The sequence below is a fragment of the Cylas formicarius genome, unplaced genomic scaffold, assembly GCF_029955315.1.
Source record: "Cylas formicarius isolate icCylForm1 unplaced genomic scaffold, icCylForm1.1 PGA_scaffold_7__23_contigs__length_41026272, whole genome shotgun sequence".
Classification (NCBI taxonomy): Eukaryota; Metazoa; Arthropoda; class Insecta; order Coleoptera; family Brentidae; genus Cylas; species Cylas formicarius.
This window is the reverse complement of record NW_026844352.1, coordinates 36,296,033-36,315,525: the sequence shown is the minus strand read 5'-3', so window position 1 is coordinate 36,315,525 and position 19,493 is coordinate 36,296,033. Positions and strand designations below refer to the sequence as shown.

The 19,493-nt window shown below is 37.4% G+C and overlaps 2 protein-coding genes across 3 annotated transcripts; both read left to right on the top strand.

Moving 5' to 3' along the window:
• Positions 1-3,963: 3,963 nt before the first annotated feature.
• Positions 3,964-7,657, top strand: LOC132705428 (venom acid phosphatase Acph-1-like). Its single transcript, XM_060676014.1, has 7 exons — positions 3,964-4,062; positions 4,205-4,262; positions 5,044-5,182; positions 5,826-5,930; positions 6,625-7,171; positions 7,223-7,428; positions 7,482-7,657. The coding sequence occupies exons 3-7, from the start codon at positions 5,060-5,062 to the stop codon at positions 7,614-7,616; spliced, it is 1,116 nt and encodes a 371-aa protein (XP_060531997.1). The 5' UTR covers positions 3,964-4,062; positions 4,205-4,262; positions 5,044-5,059; the 3' UTR covers positions 7,617-7,657.
• An 864-nt stretch (positions 7,658-8,521) lies between these two features.
• LOC132704824 (venom acid phosphatase Acph-1-like) lies at positions 8,522-16,699 on the top strand. 2 transcript variants are annotated; one of them, XM_060675097.1, is made up of 4 exons: positions 8,522-8,735; positions 10,065-10,482; positions 12,524-12,631; positions 15,616-16,699. In XM_060675097.1, exons 2-4 carry the CDS (start codon positions 10,378-10,380, stop codon positions 16,507-16,509), a joined length of 1,107 nt encoding a protein of 368 aa, XP_060531080.1. In that variant the 5' UTR covers positions 8,522-8,735; positions 10,065-10,377; the 3' UTR covers positions 16,510-16,699. The 2 variants fall into 2 exon arrangements, with proteins under 2 accessions (XP_060531080.1, XP_060531079.1); XM_060675096.1 differs by having other exon boundaries at positions 10,035-10,482.
• Positions 16,700-19,493: the final 2,794 nt, after the last annotated feature.

The following is a 19,493-nucleotide window of genomic DNA, read 5'->3' as shown; positions in this document are numbered from 1 at the left end:
TCCGGATCTTCCCATAAATTAAGACTTCCCAGCTGGGAGACAATGCCTGAAATCGAGGCACTTGCCTATTGCCACGGCTATCGATCTTGCAAACTCACATTTCAATGTTAAAGAAAGCTGGCAACAAAGGTGGCTCCAGGCCGCGCCCCCTGAATGGCACCAGGTTCTTAATGTGAACAAGCCACCAAGTGGCTTCGATTTGCCCCGTAACACTTGGTCGAAACTAAATAGAGTTCGCACGGGCCACGGACGCTGCGGTGATTCACTTTTCAAATGGGGAATAAAGCAGTCTCCTCAATGTGACTGCCAAGATGGTATTCAGACGATCCGCCATATCTCGACCGAGTGTCCCAATCGCGCATACCCCGGCCCCCTCTCAGACTTTGTTGGACTCTCTAAAGCGGCTATCCAATGGCTGAATGGACTGGACGTCGCTCTCTGAAATTATTTGTTCTATTTGTTCTATTTTTATGTCTATATTGTGTATTAACGTAGTAGACTTGCTGTGTTATGATTGTGTATATGTATATTTTCGTATCTAGAAATATGTGTCCATTTATATTGTATAGAGTGTATAAAGCGCCATACGCTAAATAAATAAATAAAATTGAGTTCTTTAAATTATCCAAGAAATTTATCAATCTTTTACATTCCAATATAAGATTAATAGCTGTAATTAGTTTTGATTACGATGTATTGTAGCAGTGGTAAAGTAATAATTATCAATCAGCTGCTTTGGTAACGATATTTGACAATTTAAAGTTATAAATACATCTTTGCTGTTTGTTGTGTTTCTGCAGGTTATAGATGGCATCGTTACATATTTTTGTACCATTAGAATCAAGAGTGTCGCATCTTGTCTACTACATTAAGCAGTCCTTTTTTTTTTATCTATAATGAGGTTGAAAGTTTTACGTGTTAAATTTTTTTCTATTTTACTATATCTAAAGGCAAATTAACAACATTGTCGGAGTTCAGAAAACAAGTTGCTGTATCATATAAAAATAATGCAAAGTGCATGGGACCCAAGTGTAATACTTTTTGAGCTTTTGAGTAATCCGATTCAACTGTACACTCAAAACAGGATAGAAAAAAAATAAAACTGCTTTCAGACGTCCATACTTGTAAAATTGAAATAGAAATAATTATTTATTCCAATATTTAGATCATGTTCCATGTTTAGTAAAAAGTGCCAAAATTATGCATTTTATTTGCGTTGTCGCAAAAGTTTTTAATTTGCGTAATTATTAAGGTACATTGAGGCTCACATTATTATTCGATTGAGCCGCTAACTACACTATTACACACTACCACAGGTTTTATTATCCCCCAAGGCAGATGCACAGATGGAAATGCAAATTCTTATAAAATAATGTCTTTTTAAATTACGTTTATTTGGTTGTTTATGAAGCAAGAACCGTAAATACACGTTTAGCTTGGTACTTTAAAATTTTAAATGGCATTTTAAACAAATAGAATTTAAATTTATTTTTGCTCTACTCTACTCTACCAGGATAGGTTCACATTATTTTTGTTGTGCAATTCTTTATTTTATTATCAGTATTTCCGACAGTATTTAAAAAAAAACACTTTATACATGTGCTATTATCTTGATTCGGGTTTAAAGGCCGTCGTCGATTGGAATTACTTCCTAACGTTTCGCCTGCAAGAGTGGCGAGCTTCTTCAGAGGTCCTTCCATCTCCGATGTTGGACGTAGACTGACGATTTCTCCTGCGCAGGTTGTATTTATGCCGATTGGTGGTGGGCGGGGCTTGTTCCGCTTCGGTTGGTCTCGGGATATCGATCGGTACTGCTCGGGCGTTCCTAAGGATCGGGTTCCAGATTTGGTTGAGTCTAAGGGTCTCCTCCTTTCGGTTGAAATTGTGTGGGTGTTTTTGTATCTCAATGGCTTCCCTGACTAGTCTGTTGTGATAGCCGTTGACCGATGCTAGTAACTTACAGCTCTCAAATTGTATCCTGTGTTCCCCGCTGCCCAGTGCGTGTTCAGCTACTGCAGACATCTCTGTATGTCCTAGCCTGCAGCTTGCTTTATGCTCCTTAAGTCTCGTTCCCATTGATCTCTTGGTAGTTCCCATGTAGACCTTTCCGCATGAACACGGAATGCGGTAGACTCCTGCAGCTGAAAGTGGTCTGCTGGATCTTCTTTGTAGGCTTAAAGATTGTTTTGATGTCGTGTCTTTTCAATACTCTGCCAATCCTGTCGGTGACACTCGGAATATACGACAGATATGCGTGGGAGGTGGAGGGTCGTTGTTCGGTATCCCGTGATCTTGATGATCTTGAGTTCATTGATCTCTCGATCTCCCTCTTGCTGTAGCCATTTGCCTCGAACGCAGTTTTCAGGTGTTCAAGTTCCATCTGGAGGTTCTCCGGTTCGCACATCCTTCGGGCTCGTTCTGTCAGGGTTCTGATAACCCCATACTTTTGACTTGGGTGATGGTTGGATAGAGCATGTAGGTATCTGTCCGTATGGGTTGGTTTTCTGTACACTGTGTGGCCCAGTGGCTCCAACATCGGAGATGGAAGGACCTCTGAAGAAGCTCGCCACTCGTGCTAGCGAAACGTTAGGAAGTAATTCCAATCGACGACGGCCTTTAAACCCGAATCAAGATAATAGCTTATCAACGGGCCGCGAAAGCCTTAACCAATTTATCAACTTTATACATGTGTTTGGCTTTTTAAGCTGTTTCAATTTGTATGTAAATTCATTTTAATAACGATATACAGGTTCTCCAAATGACATACTATTTTCAGTTCGGATTTTTGATTTAGAATAATAATGTATAATTCGAGAAACAAAGGTCCAGAAAACAAAACAAGGGTATATGTAACAGATCTTCCAAATTCGCATTCAAAAGTCGCAATTTTCTTCCTGTTTTTGCTTATGACATAGTTTAGGTGGCAACCTTTCAAACCGACCAAGGAAAATCCAAACTTCGATCTGACTAGCCTAAGTTTTTGTCAACTGTCGACCATCTTTAGGATTCCCGAGAATATTACTGGGCTAGGAATAACCTGCAGTTTGCTCGGGCCACTTCACGATGTTTCGGTCGCTTTTGAACAACCGTTAAAAAACATCGTTATCTTTGTCATGCAAAAATCAAGGACAAACGACATGTCAATTTTTTAAAAATTGACATGTCGACAATATCTAGATATCTGGATAAATTTAAGATCTGCCCAACCATTCTATGGTTCTTATTTTAGTAAAACAAATAGCCGCTGATTTTTTAAAAATTGCGGTGGTGCGCAATGAATCCCATACTGAATCCAAGATCAAACTAGTGCTACAAAATCGCACTTCAAAGATCCGTTTCTTTATTTTGAACAAGATTATTTTTAATCATTTTGTTGTCGTTTAATTTTCACTGATACAAAACACTGTCGATAATTCAGAGCAAAGAAGTAATCTGATGTTCACCGCATCGTAGCTAACTTTACGACTTACCGTAAACCGTGTTTCAAAAAATACTGGTCTTGTCGCATACCTCCGGCCGGCATACTACAATTTTCTTCAATTTTGTTAGTCACCGATGCATTCCACATCGCAATATTTATAGCTGCCGAAGAAATATTTTAACTATTTCCGCTATCGGCAAATATTTTAAGCGTTCGCGGAGACATTTACAATTAAAATTCACCCCCGTTCAAGGTTTACAGGGCCTTTCAAGGTGAATATAAAAGTCAGATCGTTACACCAGGGCTACTATATAATCCAATAAAATTTGTATTCGTCTTTTATTGTTTTTTTATTCTATATTTATTATCAATTTCAAAATGTTTTTTTTCCACCTCTTTTTCTCTGCCCTGCCGTATTAATAGGTTTCCAAGCGCACCGTGTGGAAATCAATAACGCTCACGAAATATTTAATTTTAATTTGCTTGTTTGCGGCGAAAATTTTATAATCATTACGGCGGGAATTATTATTAAAAATTTTTTGTATAAAGAAAATTGCGCTCCCATATAAGTTAGCCGAAAATGATCGATGATTCGTATAGCAACCTTTAACGACATATTGATCGTCTGAAAATCGATTCCCGTAAGTGACCTAAAATGTTTCGATTTTAAATTTTCGGGGGGCCGCATTCACATCCGTCTTATCTACTTTCGATAGGATTCGCGTCACCGTAATCAAAAATACAAAAGCTCGGGTGGAATACTTAATAGCTTGAATTTTTCAGATTCTAAAACAGTTCTAGCTGGGCAATGAAATGAGTTGCATACTCACACTGACGCGAGGTAAGTGCTATTGATTTTATATTACTAATCATTGGTCGTACGTATTGGTGTCTAGGCAAATTTGAAAGAAAAAATCGTCCAGACCCATGCAAAGATCACTCCAGCCAGCTAGTCAGAAATTTACATTATAAAAAATTAAGTAACCAATAATAACGAATCAATCGGGAATCGAACGCAACAAAGAGGTCAAAAACAAATAAATTTTAAGCTGTCGAAGTTAAAAAATTATCATATAGTCTGTTTCAAAATTTGGTAGGTGACCAAAGTGTTAAGATTTCAAGTTTTTTAAAGTTTTTCTTCATAGGTTTTGCAGTTTTTGAGTTATTTGAACTGTGAGAAACATGTCTCTTATTTGGGTTTCTAAATTATCAGTCAAATGTCAAGCTCACTTTGACATAATATTTGATCGCATACATGATTCATTCTTTATCTATGTTTCCCGCTGCGATGCAAAATAGCGCCGTAGTATTATGCTTTGGGATTAAGGAACAACGGCATCGCAAAATCTATAGCGTAATCGTTATAAAATCTTATTAGTTCTTAAAAACAATAAAAATGATCCGATTTACGGTCTCAATAAATCGCCAAATTGCTCCCCAATATATATTATGACGGATACTCCAAACGGCCTTCGTAGATATCCCATACGCCATTCCGAGACCCTATACACATAAACATGCGACAACAATGGATAATGCACAATTAGGTTTGCTTCTATATAATATATTGCACCGATAAAGCTCGAAAACCAGATATAAAGCACGACTTTGAATTTCCACAGCGCGTTCCGCGACGAAATGCTGACATACGGGGTAGTTTGCGCGGCAATTTTCGCCCTATCTACGGGATTCGTCGTCTTGCCATTCACCATTTTGCCGCGTGCTCAAAAAGCCGACTCGACGGTGGTATTATCCCACGTCGTAAGTATAAAGTTAAAAGAAAAAAACAATGCCATTAATTTTCTACGAGGGAACCCACCGAAAACATCTACAATTATACCATATTATAGTGAATTATGCCCAAAATTTAAGTCCTTACTTAGTGGAAAGCATAAACTTCGCCTAGAACATGAATATAATCCAAACCAACTAGATCGATACTCCACAGTCTCCTCTGTTTCCATTATATCTTGAACTCTTCTAAACTCTTTCTAAATTCTTTTATTCTTTCATTTTTTGTTTGGGTAAGTCTTCAATTCTCTTGTTACGTACCAAACTCGATATACCTTTTTTAGGTGATTTCATTTCATAAAATTCCATTTAAGCCATAGATAAATTTTGTGGGACACTAGTATTTCTAGTTCTCTTAATTTTATGATGCCCATACCGATAACCACGTGATTCAATCTTACTTTTTTTATTTTGTGATGATTTCATTTTATAGAATTTATAGTTTAACAAATTCACAACTTTTGCAATCGGTTCTTTTTAGAGCCGAGCCGAGTGAATATTAAAAAAATCAGCCTGTTGGGTTCTCTATTGTAATAGATCTCTTTTCTGGTAACGATTTTGTAAACAATGTAGGTATTGCCCTCGTACACAAATAATAAAAGCGTTATGACAGTTATTTAGGCACGGCAACAGAACCCCCGAAGTGTCAGAGCTGTATCCAAAAGACCCATACCTAAACTACACCTATTATCCGTACGGAAGGGGACAGCTCACAAATGTAAGTTTGGTTTGCAATATTCTAAAAAATATATTCTGAACATATTCTCCCACTATTCGCTCACGTCAACATCATTAGTCCACGAATTGACCCTTGCCGCACAATTTAATTAACAGCGGCGTATTTTAAATTAATTATTGTAAATTGAAGTGAACTTTTTTCACAAAAATGTTTACACTTAGCTGTCAAATGTCAATTTTAAGTCAAAACAAAATAATTAAATTCACCATTTCTAATTTGTCGTTATTGATTCTGTCTAAAAGTAAATACATACGTACATAGTATATTATACATACATAGTATATTATAAAAACAGGTGGGGTGGGGTGGGGTAAGTGATTTAAAAAGTTCATCAAACGTTGCATATTATACTTTTTCTACGACCGATAGTTTTTAGGTACATTTTGGCAAAACAACACAAATACATTCACTGACATGACCGTCAGAATTGACAAACGTCAAAACTCAAACCATGGGTAATATATCCGATTGCTCCCAAACCTGTGTTTTAATATCCCGGAAATGTCCGAATTGGCTCGGATCTCTGGGAAACGAAATTGACGTGGGATTAAAAAAACTTTATTTTCAATTTCATTTTATCCATTTAAAAATCACTTTTCTTCTCTTTCTGCCTTTCAATTTTCGTTTATTCTGTATTTTTTGATGCTTTCAAATAATTCTTGTCGGTGTTAAGGCTGGAAAGCGAAGGGAATACTCGATCGGAGAAGCATTACGAGGGCGGTACGAAGATTTCCTTGGTCAGTACTACATTCCGGAAGAGCTAGATGCCAGAAGTACAGACAGAAATCGTACCAAGGCCTCGTTGCTATTAGCTTTGGCCAGTTTATACGCCCCGAGGAAGAAACAGGTATGGAGGAGAAGTCTGGACTGGCAGCCTGTCCCTTACAACTACGTGCCGGAAAGGTACGACGCTGTGCTATACGGTACAAGCTGTCCGACTTACAAAACCGAGTACGCGTCCGTACAACAATCGGACGAAGTACAAGAAGAATACAAAACCTACAAAGACACATTCGATTATATCGCTGAAAACTCCGGGCTAAATGTGACAACCTACGAGGACGTCTACAACCTGTACTTTGGACTGTCCACTGAAGAAGAGTTCGGTCTAGCTCTGCCGCGTTGGACTCGTCAGGTGTGGCCCGCGACTATCAATGAAATCGCGTACAAGCAGTACTACATCTACACCAAGACGCCCACTCTTAAAAAAATGGCGGCTGGTGAGTTGGCGGTACATTCCAAATGTCATTTAATAGCGAGCTGACCCTTAGGTTACCTACTTCAGAAGATTATAAATGATTCGCAGAGCAAAGCGACAAATCAAAACGACAAAAAGTTGTACTTGTATTCCGCTCACGAGAACAACATAGGACAGATGCTGGCGACGTTGGATTTGTTCGAGTACCCACACGTACCGACTTACGGGACGTATCTGATCTTCGAAATCCACTTAGTCGATGGTGTTTATGGAGTGAAGGTGAGGCAATGCGGAAGCGGTTAGCGTCGTCTTAAATTTAGGGCATTTTCTAGATCTACTATCAGAACTACGAGACGGCGGAGCCGAAATTGCTCAAGCTGGCGGCCTGCGAAGAGTTTTGCCCGGTGGATAGTTTCAAGGAGTTGGTGGCGGAGTATCTACCCGAGGATGGTCTGTGTGGATCTTAGTCTATGATTGTTGTTCCTAAGTTAATAAAATGATATTAGTACGACGATTTTTTGGAAAACCCACAGGCCGATGGAATGTGCTAAGTGTCAAAGTCAGCGCGGGAGAATTGTTTGACCTTTTGCCTGTTTGCAATTGAAAAACTCGAGAAAACATTCCATTCCAAAAGGGAGAAAGACATGGTTTCTCCTTGTCGGTACAAACCAAAACTTGCCTGGCATGGGATATGCAATATTTCAGTTGAAATTTCGCTTTCATCCAATAAAACCGCGCCTTTCAATAATCAATGTGACCGTTGCATTATTTCGTCAACATAAGTCCATTATTGCTAATTCAATATTGGGAGAAAGACTATTATGGAAAAATCTTCAAAAAAATGAAATAAAAAATAAAATTTCAGATGTAATAAATAAAATTATCCCTCATCGAAGACCTGATGAAACTTTTAGAGAGTGTAATCCTTGAAAAGTTCTTTCTCGGGTAATATCTCGTCATCATTGAAATAAAATTAATAATATAGAAATTAATCTAAAAATTAATAGATCAATTTTCTGGGAAAAACAACTTAAGATCGCTGGTCGGTTAGTTTGCGCTTGGATTGAAGATCATTCCTTTCTGTACGAAAATGAAATAACTGCTTGAGGTGCATCAATTTTATTTCCTCTCTCGTGCTACGCTATATCGCTTAGTCTAAGCGTTCGCATGTAATGAGAGTGTTGCCGTGATTTTAAGACTGATTGTCATCTACACAAATTTAGTCACGACATCTTCTTTAATCAGTCACATTAAAATGTACGATATAATTACAGCCAATTTATCGATCATTTTATCATTTCTTAACGTTACCCAATAACGCGTTAATTTTATCCAAATACATTATTTATTTTTTAGCGGCCGTATAAAAATCCACGGTCTCCTCAAAATCGATACAGTGCGTGCTTTAAACCAACATCTATGCGTAGAAAATACACTGATATATATTTTTTTCAAAATTGCTGGTTACATTGAGGTCGCATATAAATGTGTCAGATTAAGTTCCTGGGTAATACTACACACGAAACTTTACAGATCTTTTGCAAATCTCCAAAAATGTTTACCTAGAATATTCTGTCATTATGCATGTAAGTTTCCTTGTATATCCAAGTTTTAGTGAGTATATTTATAGCAAAACAGTAAAATTAGGTTTTACATAACTTCAAGGTAGGTGGTTCCTAAATGCTTTGCACATTGTATTCTGTGTTATTCCAGTGTAAAATTTCTACTATCTATGTGATCAAAATCCACCCAGGTAAAATTTAGCTCAAAAAATTATTCTGTCATAATATTCTAAATATATATTTTCTCTTCTTTCTGGATTTTTTTGGGGTATATAAGCGTCTCCACCGCCCAACTACCATTTTCAAAATTCTATAAAGCATCTTCTCTTAGGTAATAATTCCAGGTTCAAATTGCATTTGTCGTTTAAAATGTTTGAGTCAGTTTCCTAAGGAATTACGTAGGAATCATATATCAAAATTTAAAAATAGTAATTACGGACGCTTCCACTTCCGGCCCTTAAAATGATTCTCGGTAAAGGGTGGGCAAATTTGACACTTTTAAAAGAAGCGCTTTTTTCTGAAGGAGATAGGCGATAGGGTTATTTGGAATCGCTGCAACTTCATTGTTATGGAACGGAGAAAGATTTTATGAAGAATTTAATGGCTAATATATAATATTTTTAATACTGATATTTTTATTAGTTATCTACCGAAAAATAATTTTTTTATGGTACAATCTCTACATATTTAGATTAAAAAGAACTTAAAATTATCTTTCCAAAAATATAGCAGAGCATATTTTGAAATATAGAAGTTTTGAACTTTGAACAAATAAGCTGAGACACTACTAGAGAACACGAATGCGTACAGGTAGTTGGTAAATTGTTATTTTGGATGTAAAACCATTAGATTTTAATTTGACCTTTCAAGTATATTTCAAAGAATCGAGTGGAAATGCATATTCGATTACACTTTTCATCTAACGTTAATTTTGGAATGTTCTGTTCATATCTTTCGTGATTCAAGAGGTTGTTTTCTTTCAGGATATCGGCCGTAGCACAAATTGCTGGCTGTCTGCATTTTCTTTTAACTTTCATAAAACAAACTATAACATTTCATTCATCAAATTGATCCCTAAATCAAAACCGATCTACTAACAACCAAGTTCAGGGTTTAAAAATTACCAGTATACCTACATTTCTTTCTCTTGTACTATGAAAAAAACTCAATATTTTTGGAAAGGTAATTCCATGTCCCTTTTAATATTTTTCGAAGCGAGTCTCCCATATAAAAAATTGTACACTGAGAAAAAAAAATCATAAAATACTTGCATATTTTATGGTCATATGAATAGCACATAATTAAGGTACTTATTTTTCTTAGCCACGTCGTTTTTGATGGCTCTCGTCTTAGGCATACCCTAGTGAAAGAAGCGCACTTTCACTTACGCCAACGTCAGCCGAAATCCACAGCAGGCCCAGATAAATTCGCCTATAAAATTTGCGTCTCGCAAAACACTCGAGATTATCGATCTATTTTTACGTGTTATCGAGTATTTCGGGCCTCAAGAATGAACATTATCGGATCAGACACTTCCTGGGGCCTATAAATTTTGGAAAATCGATCTCCGTCGACAGTTGTTACGTCAACGCCCAACCGATCGCAAAAGCACCCGCAGCAACCTAGTTTCAGTACCTCGCGCAGGTGGAAACTTTAGGCCATCAACATGCGCTTCGCGGTGGGGTTGATTTTGGCGATTTCCTCGGTGCAACTGACCTACGAAGAGACGTCGGTCGATGCAGGATCTGAAACTTTGATCCTGACCCACGTGGTGAGTAAACGAGAGACATTAATCTCGGATTATTGCTCGTTGGATACTGGACGTTTCCGCTAACATAATATTTTCGTTATCTATACACATATTGGTAATTTCAAGTTAAAATTGTTTCTTCTTTGATCATATCAATCTTAATGATAGATCGTTATAACAAAGGCTAATTTCTCAAACAAAAGTTCAAATTTAATTCAAATTCAAGATAGGTACAAGGATTAATCTTGTTGGTGCTAGTAGCTACAAATTTTACATATCTCGTTGAGGGACTATTAAAAAAATAAATATTCAAAAAACATTACCTAAGAAAATGAATGAAAAATAAAAACCTATTGACACTGGTCGGTAAAAGGCACTGGAGGCTGTATAGATTGCTCTGAGAAATGCTCACTGAGCTAAGGGAGAAAGCTTTGGAGGTTGGATGGACCTGCAAGCTACTTGTCATTCCTAAAAAAGCTTTGACCATGGAGGGATTTTAACCACATTCACTAGAGAAAAGGACAATGCCGGTTTGAAAACAAAACAAGGAGAGGTACTCCAAGAATTAAAAAAGATGAAAATCGACTTTGGTGTTGTCCTTGAAACCAAGAAGAAAGGAAAAGGAAATGAAGTCATCGAAGAATATATACTTTTTAATGGGAGTGAAAGAGAGGTGTTAGAGCTTACAGAGGATTTGTAGTAGCGTAGATGCAGCCGTAGCGGTAGAAGAACATATAATAACTTTGGAAATAAATATCAAACATCAATTAACCGAATGCGTCTTAGAAACTTGTGCGAAATCATCAAAATTATGAATTTATATTTGCATTATAAGAACATCACATCTAATCGTGGTTAACATAATGATAAATTACAGAAAGCCGAAGTAATTAACAGCAAAAACAGTCCAATATATCCAAACATAAATATGATGTAGAAAATCTTAATTTGAAAACCTTTAGAGTGTTAAAAAAACAGAATGAAGGCAATCCGGAATAGTATTCGGAAAAGATAAATAATCTTCTTAAAAAGAAAAGGGAAGCTTATAAGTCTAAATAGAGGAGAAGATAGAACATAGGCTTGCTTGAACAGAGAAGTTAAAAATGGAGTAGCAAAAAGTACAAATAAAATGTGAGAACAGAAATGTGAAGAAGTTGATATATATACGGGAGGGACAAATATGACTGAAGCATGGAGATAGATAGGAAGTTACTAAAATAGTTTTAAATCCATCTTTAAATAATTAAGTGATCATTTTCAGCCACGAAACATTTGACTTCACAACTATCAAAATAATTAACATCATCCAAAATTGCGTATTTCTTGCCGACCTACCATCATAAAGCTAATACTTTCTGCCTTAATAACTTAATAACTTAAGCTTATCATTATACATTTGACACATTTTTAGCTTTGTTGTACTTAGAAAAACTAATTAATGTAATTTAGTATTTAAAATTAATTAAGTTTTAAAAAAATCAGAACTAGAAACTTGAAAACCAAAATGTTTTAACATTTAACAGAAACGTGTTAATAATTACAAAGTGGCAACATTTGCAATGCATGGTTAAAAAAAACTACCAATATTTTTTTCTTTACTCGCGACCGAAAGCATCTAAAATAAGAAAAAATTATGTATTTTTCCTTAATAGCCGAGGCTTATTCATTATTTTTTGTAAAAAAAACATTCAATGAGGTGTGATGAGATTTTTGTCTCATTATCCTAAACCCATTTGAAACTCAGTCCATTGAGAACTCATTATACAAACACACTGTGTACTGCGCGACTGCGAAAGATGCCATTTGCGAAATTTTCATCGAAATAATGATTGCTTTCTCGAAACAATTTCGCACATTTAGGTATGTGTAACGCACACACACACAAATACACATAGTTTGCCGAGAAAAAAACCAAACGATTTGTGAAATGGACTGTGGCAAGTGCGAAAGTGACTTGACGATCGAATGTAATGGGATATTATATTTCAATTAACTTTTTTAGCTTTTTTCATTTATTAGTCCACATTGGCAATCCCGTTTACAAATTTTAGGCCTTTTGCAGCTTTTTCGTCACGGAAACCGAACGGCTGACAGGCAGCACGAACTCTATCCCAACGACCCCTATTTAAACGAAGATTACTATCCATACGGCAATGGACAGCTGACCAAGGTAAATTTTTAATAATTAATTTAGAAAGCTTAAGTGCTGTGATTGACTCTAATAGGATAATTATATACAATGCTGTAAGGTTGTAAATATCTGCTAATAAATTTGTCAAACGAGATAAAGGCTTTCGCGGCCAACGTTTGACCTGTAAGTGTTTTTGTTCGGGCTTAATGGCCGTCGTTGAGTGGAATTTCTTCCTGACGTTTCGCTAGCACGAGCGTCTAGCTTCTTCTGAGGTGCTTTCTTCTCCGATGTTGGATGCAGAATGACGCGCTCCCGGCCTTAAGTTGTATTTATGCCTGGTGAGTCGTGGAGGGGAGGGGGCGGGGCATTTTAACGCATGAGTGGTTGTGACTACCGGGGCTGTCCTTGTGTTCCTTAAGATGGGGTTCCAAATTTGTTTGAGCTGCAGTGTCTCTTCTTTTCTATTGAAATTATTTGTAGGTTTATGGATTTCTATTGCTTCTCATACGAGACGATCATGATAGCCTAAAGTAGGCTTCCCCAAAAAGAATGTGATCCCCTTCACTGAACGCGTGTTCCGCTACTGCCGATTTGTCCGTTTGTTCCAGTCTGCAGTTTCTGTGATTTTCCTTTATCTTGGTTGCGACAGATCTTTTTGTCATTCCAACGTACACCTATCCACATGTACATGGTATGCGGTAGACTCCGGCGGCTGACAGTGGATCTCTCTTGTCCTTGGCTGATCTTAGCGTTTGTTGTATTTTCCTTGTTGGTTTAAATATTGTGTTAATATTCTGTTTTTTCAATATTTTTCCAATCCTGTCTGTCACTCGAGGAATAAAAGCACTCACAACCGTTAGTTGTTCACCCGGGTCTTGTCGTGAGGCAGTTCTGGGCCTCATAGCCTTATCGATATCAGATATCCTGTATCCATTTGATTGGAAGGCTTCTTTGAGGTGATCTAGTTCTGCTTCCAGGTGTTGTGCATCACAGATCCTCCGGGCACGTTCTGTTAAGGTTGTAATGATTCCTCTTTTTTGGCTTGGGTGACGGTTTGATAAGGCATGTAGGTACCTGTCTGTGTAAGTCGGCTTGTGGTACACTGTGTGGCTTAGTTTCCCATTGCATCTTTTTATTAGAACATCCAGAAACGCTATTAGCTGATTTTGTTCTGTCTCCATGGCAAATATTATACTTGGATGTTGAGCGTTTAGGTGGCCTAGGAAACGATCAAGTCTATCTCTTCCATGACCCCAAATTACAAAGGTGTCATCCACGTATCGGAGTCATTTTGATGGTTTGTATTCAGACGAGCTGATCGCTTTCTGCTCGAATTTCTTCATAAAGTAGTTGCCTATCACCGAGCTAAGTGGGCTTCCCATAGCTACCCCATCCGTCTGTTCGTAGAAGTCGTCATCCCATAAGAAGTAACTGCCCGTTAGGCAAGACTGGAATAGCTTGATAATGTCATCTGGGAAGATTCTTGCGATCAGGTCTAAAGATTCTTTCACCGGGACCTTTGTGAATAAGGACGCAATATCAAAACTGACAAGGATGTAATCTTTCTGAAGAATTATGTCCTGAATTTTGCTGATAAAGTGTGTTGAGTCCTTGACATACGACTCCGAATTTCCCACGTGGGATTGGAGCAATGATGCGAGGTGTTTGGCTAGGCTGTACGTGGGTGATCCAGGTGCACTTACTATTGGTTTTAGTGGAACATCAATCTCATGGATTTTCGGCAGGCCATAGAGTCGTGGTGATACAGCTTCTGTTCTTATGAGTATTCCGGAGTTTTGCTTGTGTTGGGTCCCTACTCAATTTTCGGTAGCTTGACGAATCAAGAAGATCTTGAATTTTGCGTTTATAGTCGTCGGTTTTCATAACGACTGTGACGTTACCCTTCGCAGCAGGTCTCTGAATTCAAATCAAATTTTCGATTGCCAGTAATTCTTTCTGGGAAAGGTTGCTGGCGGGTTGTCGAGCCTTTCGCAGAATGTTCACTGACTCAATCCGGATTTCTTCCGCTTCCTCATCAGGAAGAGTTCTGGTGGCTGCTTCGGTGCTAGCTATAATTTCCTCAATCGGCACATCGATGCGATCGCAAATAATAATTTCAATAGAAAAGAAGAGACACTGCAGCTCAAACAAATTTGGAATCCCATCTTAAGGAACACAAGGACAGCCCCGGTAGTCACATCCACTTATGCGTTAAAATGCCCCGCCCCCTCCCCTCCACGACTCCCCAGGCATTAATACAACTTACGGCCGGGAGCGCGTCAGTCTGCATCCAACATCGGGGACGGAAGCACCTCAGAAGAAGCTAGCCGCTCGTGCTAACGAACGTCAGGAAGAAATTCCACTCAACGACGGCCATTAAGCCCGAACAAAAACACTTACAGTTATAACACTATAGCTGACTTTAGTTTTGGTTAGTTTTGGTTAGTTAATATTTTAGATCCATTTACAATATTAAAACTCACTTTTCTTAACATCAAATTTTTGAAATTTAAGCAAATAAGCCTATTTCTTCTAAATAACAGCCTTCGATAAGAAACAAAAGTAACGTCACGTAGATCGTTTCTCATTCGAAACAAAGTTATTAAATGTTTCCGTATCACTTTCCAAAGCTTTTAGACATGACATGACGTTGTATGATAGCTTCTTTATTATAGCTAGATCAGTGAAAGGGTTTACAAGTTCTTTGGGCACTTCCAAAATTTTTAGTGAAAGTAACATACAAATTTTTTCCTGAATATTTATTTACCCGTGAAAAAAATGCAAAGCGAAATCATTTTTATTCGACTTTGACCGTCAAAAGTCCCATATTGCAATTACCGGAATTACCCGTTCGGTACTTATCAATAAAGCAATTAGAAAGAAAATCATTGTTGCTGACTTTGCAACATTTCGGATTACTAACCGCCTCGAATCGGATAACGATCTTGCATAATAATTAATACGCCTTCATTAAGGATATGCACACACGCGTATACTAATTATAATCGTTTTCCTATATGCAGGCGGGCAAACAAAAAGAATACAGCATAGGAAAAGCATTACGTGCGAGATACCACGACTTCCTAGGTGACGACTACTACCCGGACATCATCGAAGCATTTAGTACCGATTACAACCGCACCAAAATGTCTCTCCAACTGGTACTAGCTGGTTTATTTCCTCCCAACGAGGAAGACATGTTCGAATACGGCATACAGTGGCAACCAGTGCCATTCAACTACTTACCTAAAGACCAGGACAAGATCCTTCTCGGGGTGTTGTGCCCTAGGTACCTCGCGCTCTACGACGAGGTCAGCCAGTCACCGGAGATGCTCAAAGAGTTCGGTAAATATAGGGATGTCTTCAGATACATATCGGAAAACACGGGATTGAACGTAAGGAAATTCTTCGACGTCTACAATTTGTACTTTGGACTTTCGACTGAAGAAGAATGGGGTTTTGACTTGCCCCAATGGACCAAGACCGTGTGGCCTACGACTATCACGAGTCTGGCTATCAAAGAGTACTTTGTCTCGATGGCAACGTTGGAAATGAGACAAATGGCAACCGGTTACTTTTTAAATAAACTAATCGAAGATACGAAGAGGAAAATCATCAGCAGCAATTTGCCGGGGAAGAAAATGTTTTTGTATTCGGCCCACGAGAGCAACCTTGCCGAACTGTTGATGGCGCTCAACGTATTCACGCCCCACGTGCCTAATTACGGAGCATGGATATCGATCGAGGTCCATTTTATCAACAACATTTACGGTGTGAAAGTTTTTTACGAGAACCACGAGGAACAAGGACCACGGTCGTTGTCACTGCCAAACTGCGGGACCTTTTGTCCCCTGGATAAGTTTATCCAAGCGACCGCCCATCTTATTCCACCTGAAGACATGTGTGGCAACTTGTGAGCCTCTCACGAGCGGGGGTTTGCGTAGGAATCTCTTGTATCAGCGTTGGAAGGAAGAGTTGACGAGTGATACGTTTCTTATCGGTGCTTCCAAACTTGTAATTTAATTGTTGTTTATTAATTTTGTTGCTTCAAGTTAAAATATTAAATTTAAAAAATCGTTGAAATATTATATTGAATTTATTTTTCTAGATCGTTGGTTTTATTTTTGCGGAACCTTTATATCAATTCATAATCTAAAGAGACAACTAACCAAAACTATTAACTTATATGTGATGTAACATAGAATACCATAGAAAGATATTTTTCTAATATGGGCCTAAATAAGAAAATAATAATAGTAAAGACGGCATAGGATATACGTTTACTTTATACCTAATGTACTGCCCCTAACATCATTAATCATTAAAATAACATTTCATTTATGATATATTATGCAACAAGTGTGGTAAACGGTATTTGAGTCATGAGTTTATTGGGCACGAGAAGAGCGAGTGCTTAATAAAAAGTTTACCATATTATACCTTTCCTACGACCGTTAAATGTTGGATATATTTTTGCAAAACAATACGAATACATTCACTGCCATGACCGTCAGAATTGACAAAAGTCAAAATTCAAGCCGTGCGGTGAAATCTCCAAAAACATCCGATTGCTCCCAAACGCGTGCGGTAATATCGCGGAAATGTCCGAAGTGGCTGGGATCCGTAGGACGAGAAACTCGCGTGATAAAGTGACGCTTTCCGCAGGGAGTAGAAAAAAGGTTTTCAGCACGCATTTGAAAGTCCTCTAAAACAACGAAAACACAAACGAACAAAATAGGGATTCTGAAAAAATTTAATTAATTTAATGGTTTGTCGACAGGCCACGCGATTCACATTTTGTTGAGTCTAGCATAGATTCTTATTATTTCAGTTAGTTTAGTTAGTTACTTAGGTTAGTAAAAAGTACCATGCCGAATTCAAAAATGTTAACAGCAGTGTTGTCAGATTTATCACTTTTAGGTTACATGGCATAATTTTGTAATTTTAGATGAAATCCCCTATTTATTTTTGTTGCACTGAATTACGCATGTCGAATTTAGTAAGGTCCCATAATTTCAAAAATGCCTAAATATCTCCAAAATTGCCAAAACTGGAACGATAAAATTCAATATGTGGGGGTTTTTAAACATGCCATGTTTGTACATGTCATTTTTTGGTTGTTTTAAATGAAATGTCCTATTTATTTTTGTTTCGCTTAATTACGCATGTCGAATTTAGTAAGGTCCCATAATTTCAAAAATTGGTTTCTATTAATTACTGAGTTACGGCAACACCGTTTTTTCAGTAAACCCAGCGGTTCTCCAAAACTGCTAAAACTAGAAAGATAAAATTCAATATCTGGGAGTTTTTCAACAGAATTCAGCAATTAGGAAAGATGTCGCGATGATATTTGCAAATCTGGAAACCTTTCACTGATACGCTTTTAAATTCATTGCAAAAAAAATAGATAATTCGATTAATATAACAAAATTATGACGTGCAACCATATAGCTACTAGACATATAGAGGCCCTGCCTATGCTGACAGTACAGGAACTCATGAAGCAACTATGCAAAAATTTTTTGAGAAGGTCAATTCAACGCACGCATGCGCTAGATTTAAAATTTCGTTTTTTAACCAATGGCAGCTTTAATGGCAAATTCTGACGATGGACCCATAAGACCTGGCGGCTTTCAACAAACAAAATGGCCGCTGACAGATTGTCCACGTTTGGATGTCGAAATCCTATTAAATGTTCAGGAGTTAAGAAAAGCAGTACAGAATTGCAACACCCGCGTCGGCGTCAGTATAATTCTGTAATTAATTTGGCGTTTTTGTTCTTTATTCCCTGTAGATACGATGCAATTTCTACATGTATTCTGCATATATGCTATTGCTAGTGGAAAAAATGTTCAAGAAGCACCTCCTATAGACTGCAGTTGACAATGGGTATTTCTTATGTTTGTTCTAGTAGAAATTCAAACTGTAGCTTAATTGTTATCTTTTTTTTTTCTGTAATTCTTGTACACTAAAACATTTTTCCCAAACATTCTTTGTAACGATTTAAGTGTACCTAAAAATGTAGGGAATGTTTAGAAATGTCTATGTCTATTTTCGAGTTTATTAAATCTAACATATATAGGAATCACTATTACGTCCTCATATCTGCCACATTTGATGTAATTTCGCAAAAAAAAAGTATTGAAAGCACAAATTATAAACTTAAATAAATTTGATGCAGTATGGAGAAAAAAATGAAAACTGCAATGGCACAGGCCACTGACTGTTCTGTGACAATGGTAATTACTTATCTCGGCGTTGCCAATTATGTTCGGATTTCAGAGATTGGTGTTGCCTTTTTATACAAGTTAATCATTTTCCCAGAAAAATTACGGCAATGCAATGCACTCGGACAGTTGGGGGGTGACGGATGGACAAAAGATCCACACCTTCTCTAACACCAACACTTACAAACAACGCTTACAGTTGCTAAACTACCAAGTTTTGATTAAAAACAGTCTTCTTTACTTTGGAATTAAAACCACTGAGTGAGTCAGAAAATAAATCAATATGCTCGTTATTTGTGAGTAAAATATCTGTCAGCTTGCACATTCGATTCATAGGCGGGTTCATGCCATAGTTGGTCCTATGAAAATCAATGTTAAAAAGAGCCTTGTTTTTTGCATTAATAGGAGAAATATGAAAACCAACAGATGTCAGAAAATCTGGTGAATCCATCAAGTTATTAACGATTTTGCACAATGTAGCAATGTCAAAAAATTAGCGCCTACTCTCAAAAGATGTCCTGCACCACAAAGAAAACCCTATCAAGATCCTCCTGCAATCGATGACAGTCAAGAGGTGATGCTACAACCTTACAAAACTTTAAGTCGTCCGCAATTGCAAGAAATTGGCAAAAGCGAAAAATATGTTTTAGGTCATTAAAGAAGACATTAAAAAG

Coding starts and splice junctions, on each gene's coding strand:
- LOC132705428 (XM_060676014.1), top strand. CDS start 5,060: ATGCTGACATACGGGGTAGTTTGCGCGGCAATTTTCGCCCTATCTACG. Junction 5,183..5,825: donor CGGTGGTATTATCCCACGTC/GTAAGTATAAAG, acceptor GCGTTATGACAG/TTATTTAGGCACGGCAACAG. Junction 7,429..7,481: donor ATGGTGTTTATGGAGTGAAG/GTGAGGCAATGC, acceptor GGCATTTTCTAG/ATCTACTATCAGAACTACGA.
- LOC132704824 (XM_060675097.1), top strand. CDS start 10,378: ATGCGCTTCGCGGTGGGGTTGATTTTGGCGATTTCCTCGGTGCAACTG. Junction 10,483..12,523: donor CTTTGATCCTGACCCACGTG/GTGAGTAAACGA, acceptor GGCCTTTTGCAG/CTTTTTCGTCACGGAAACCG. Junction 12,632..15,615: donor GCAATGGACAGCTGACCAAG/GTAAATTTTTAA, acceptor TCCTATATGCAG/GCGGGCAAACAAAAAGAATA.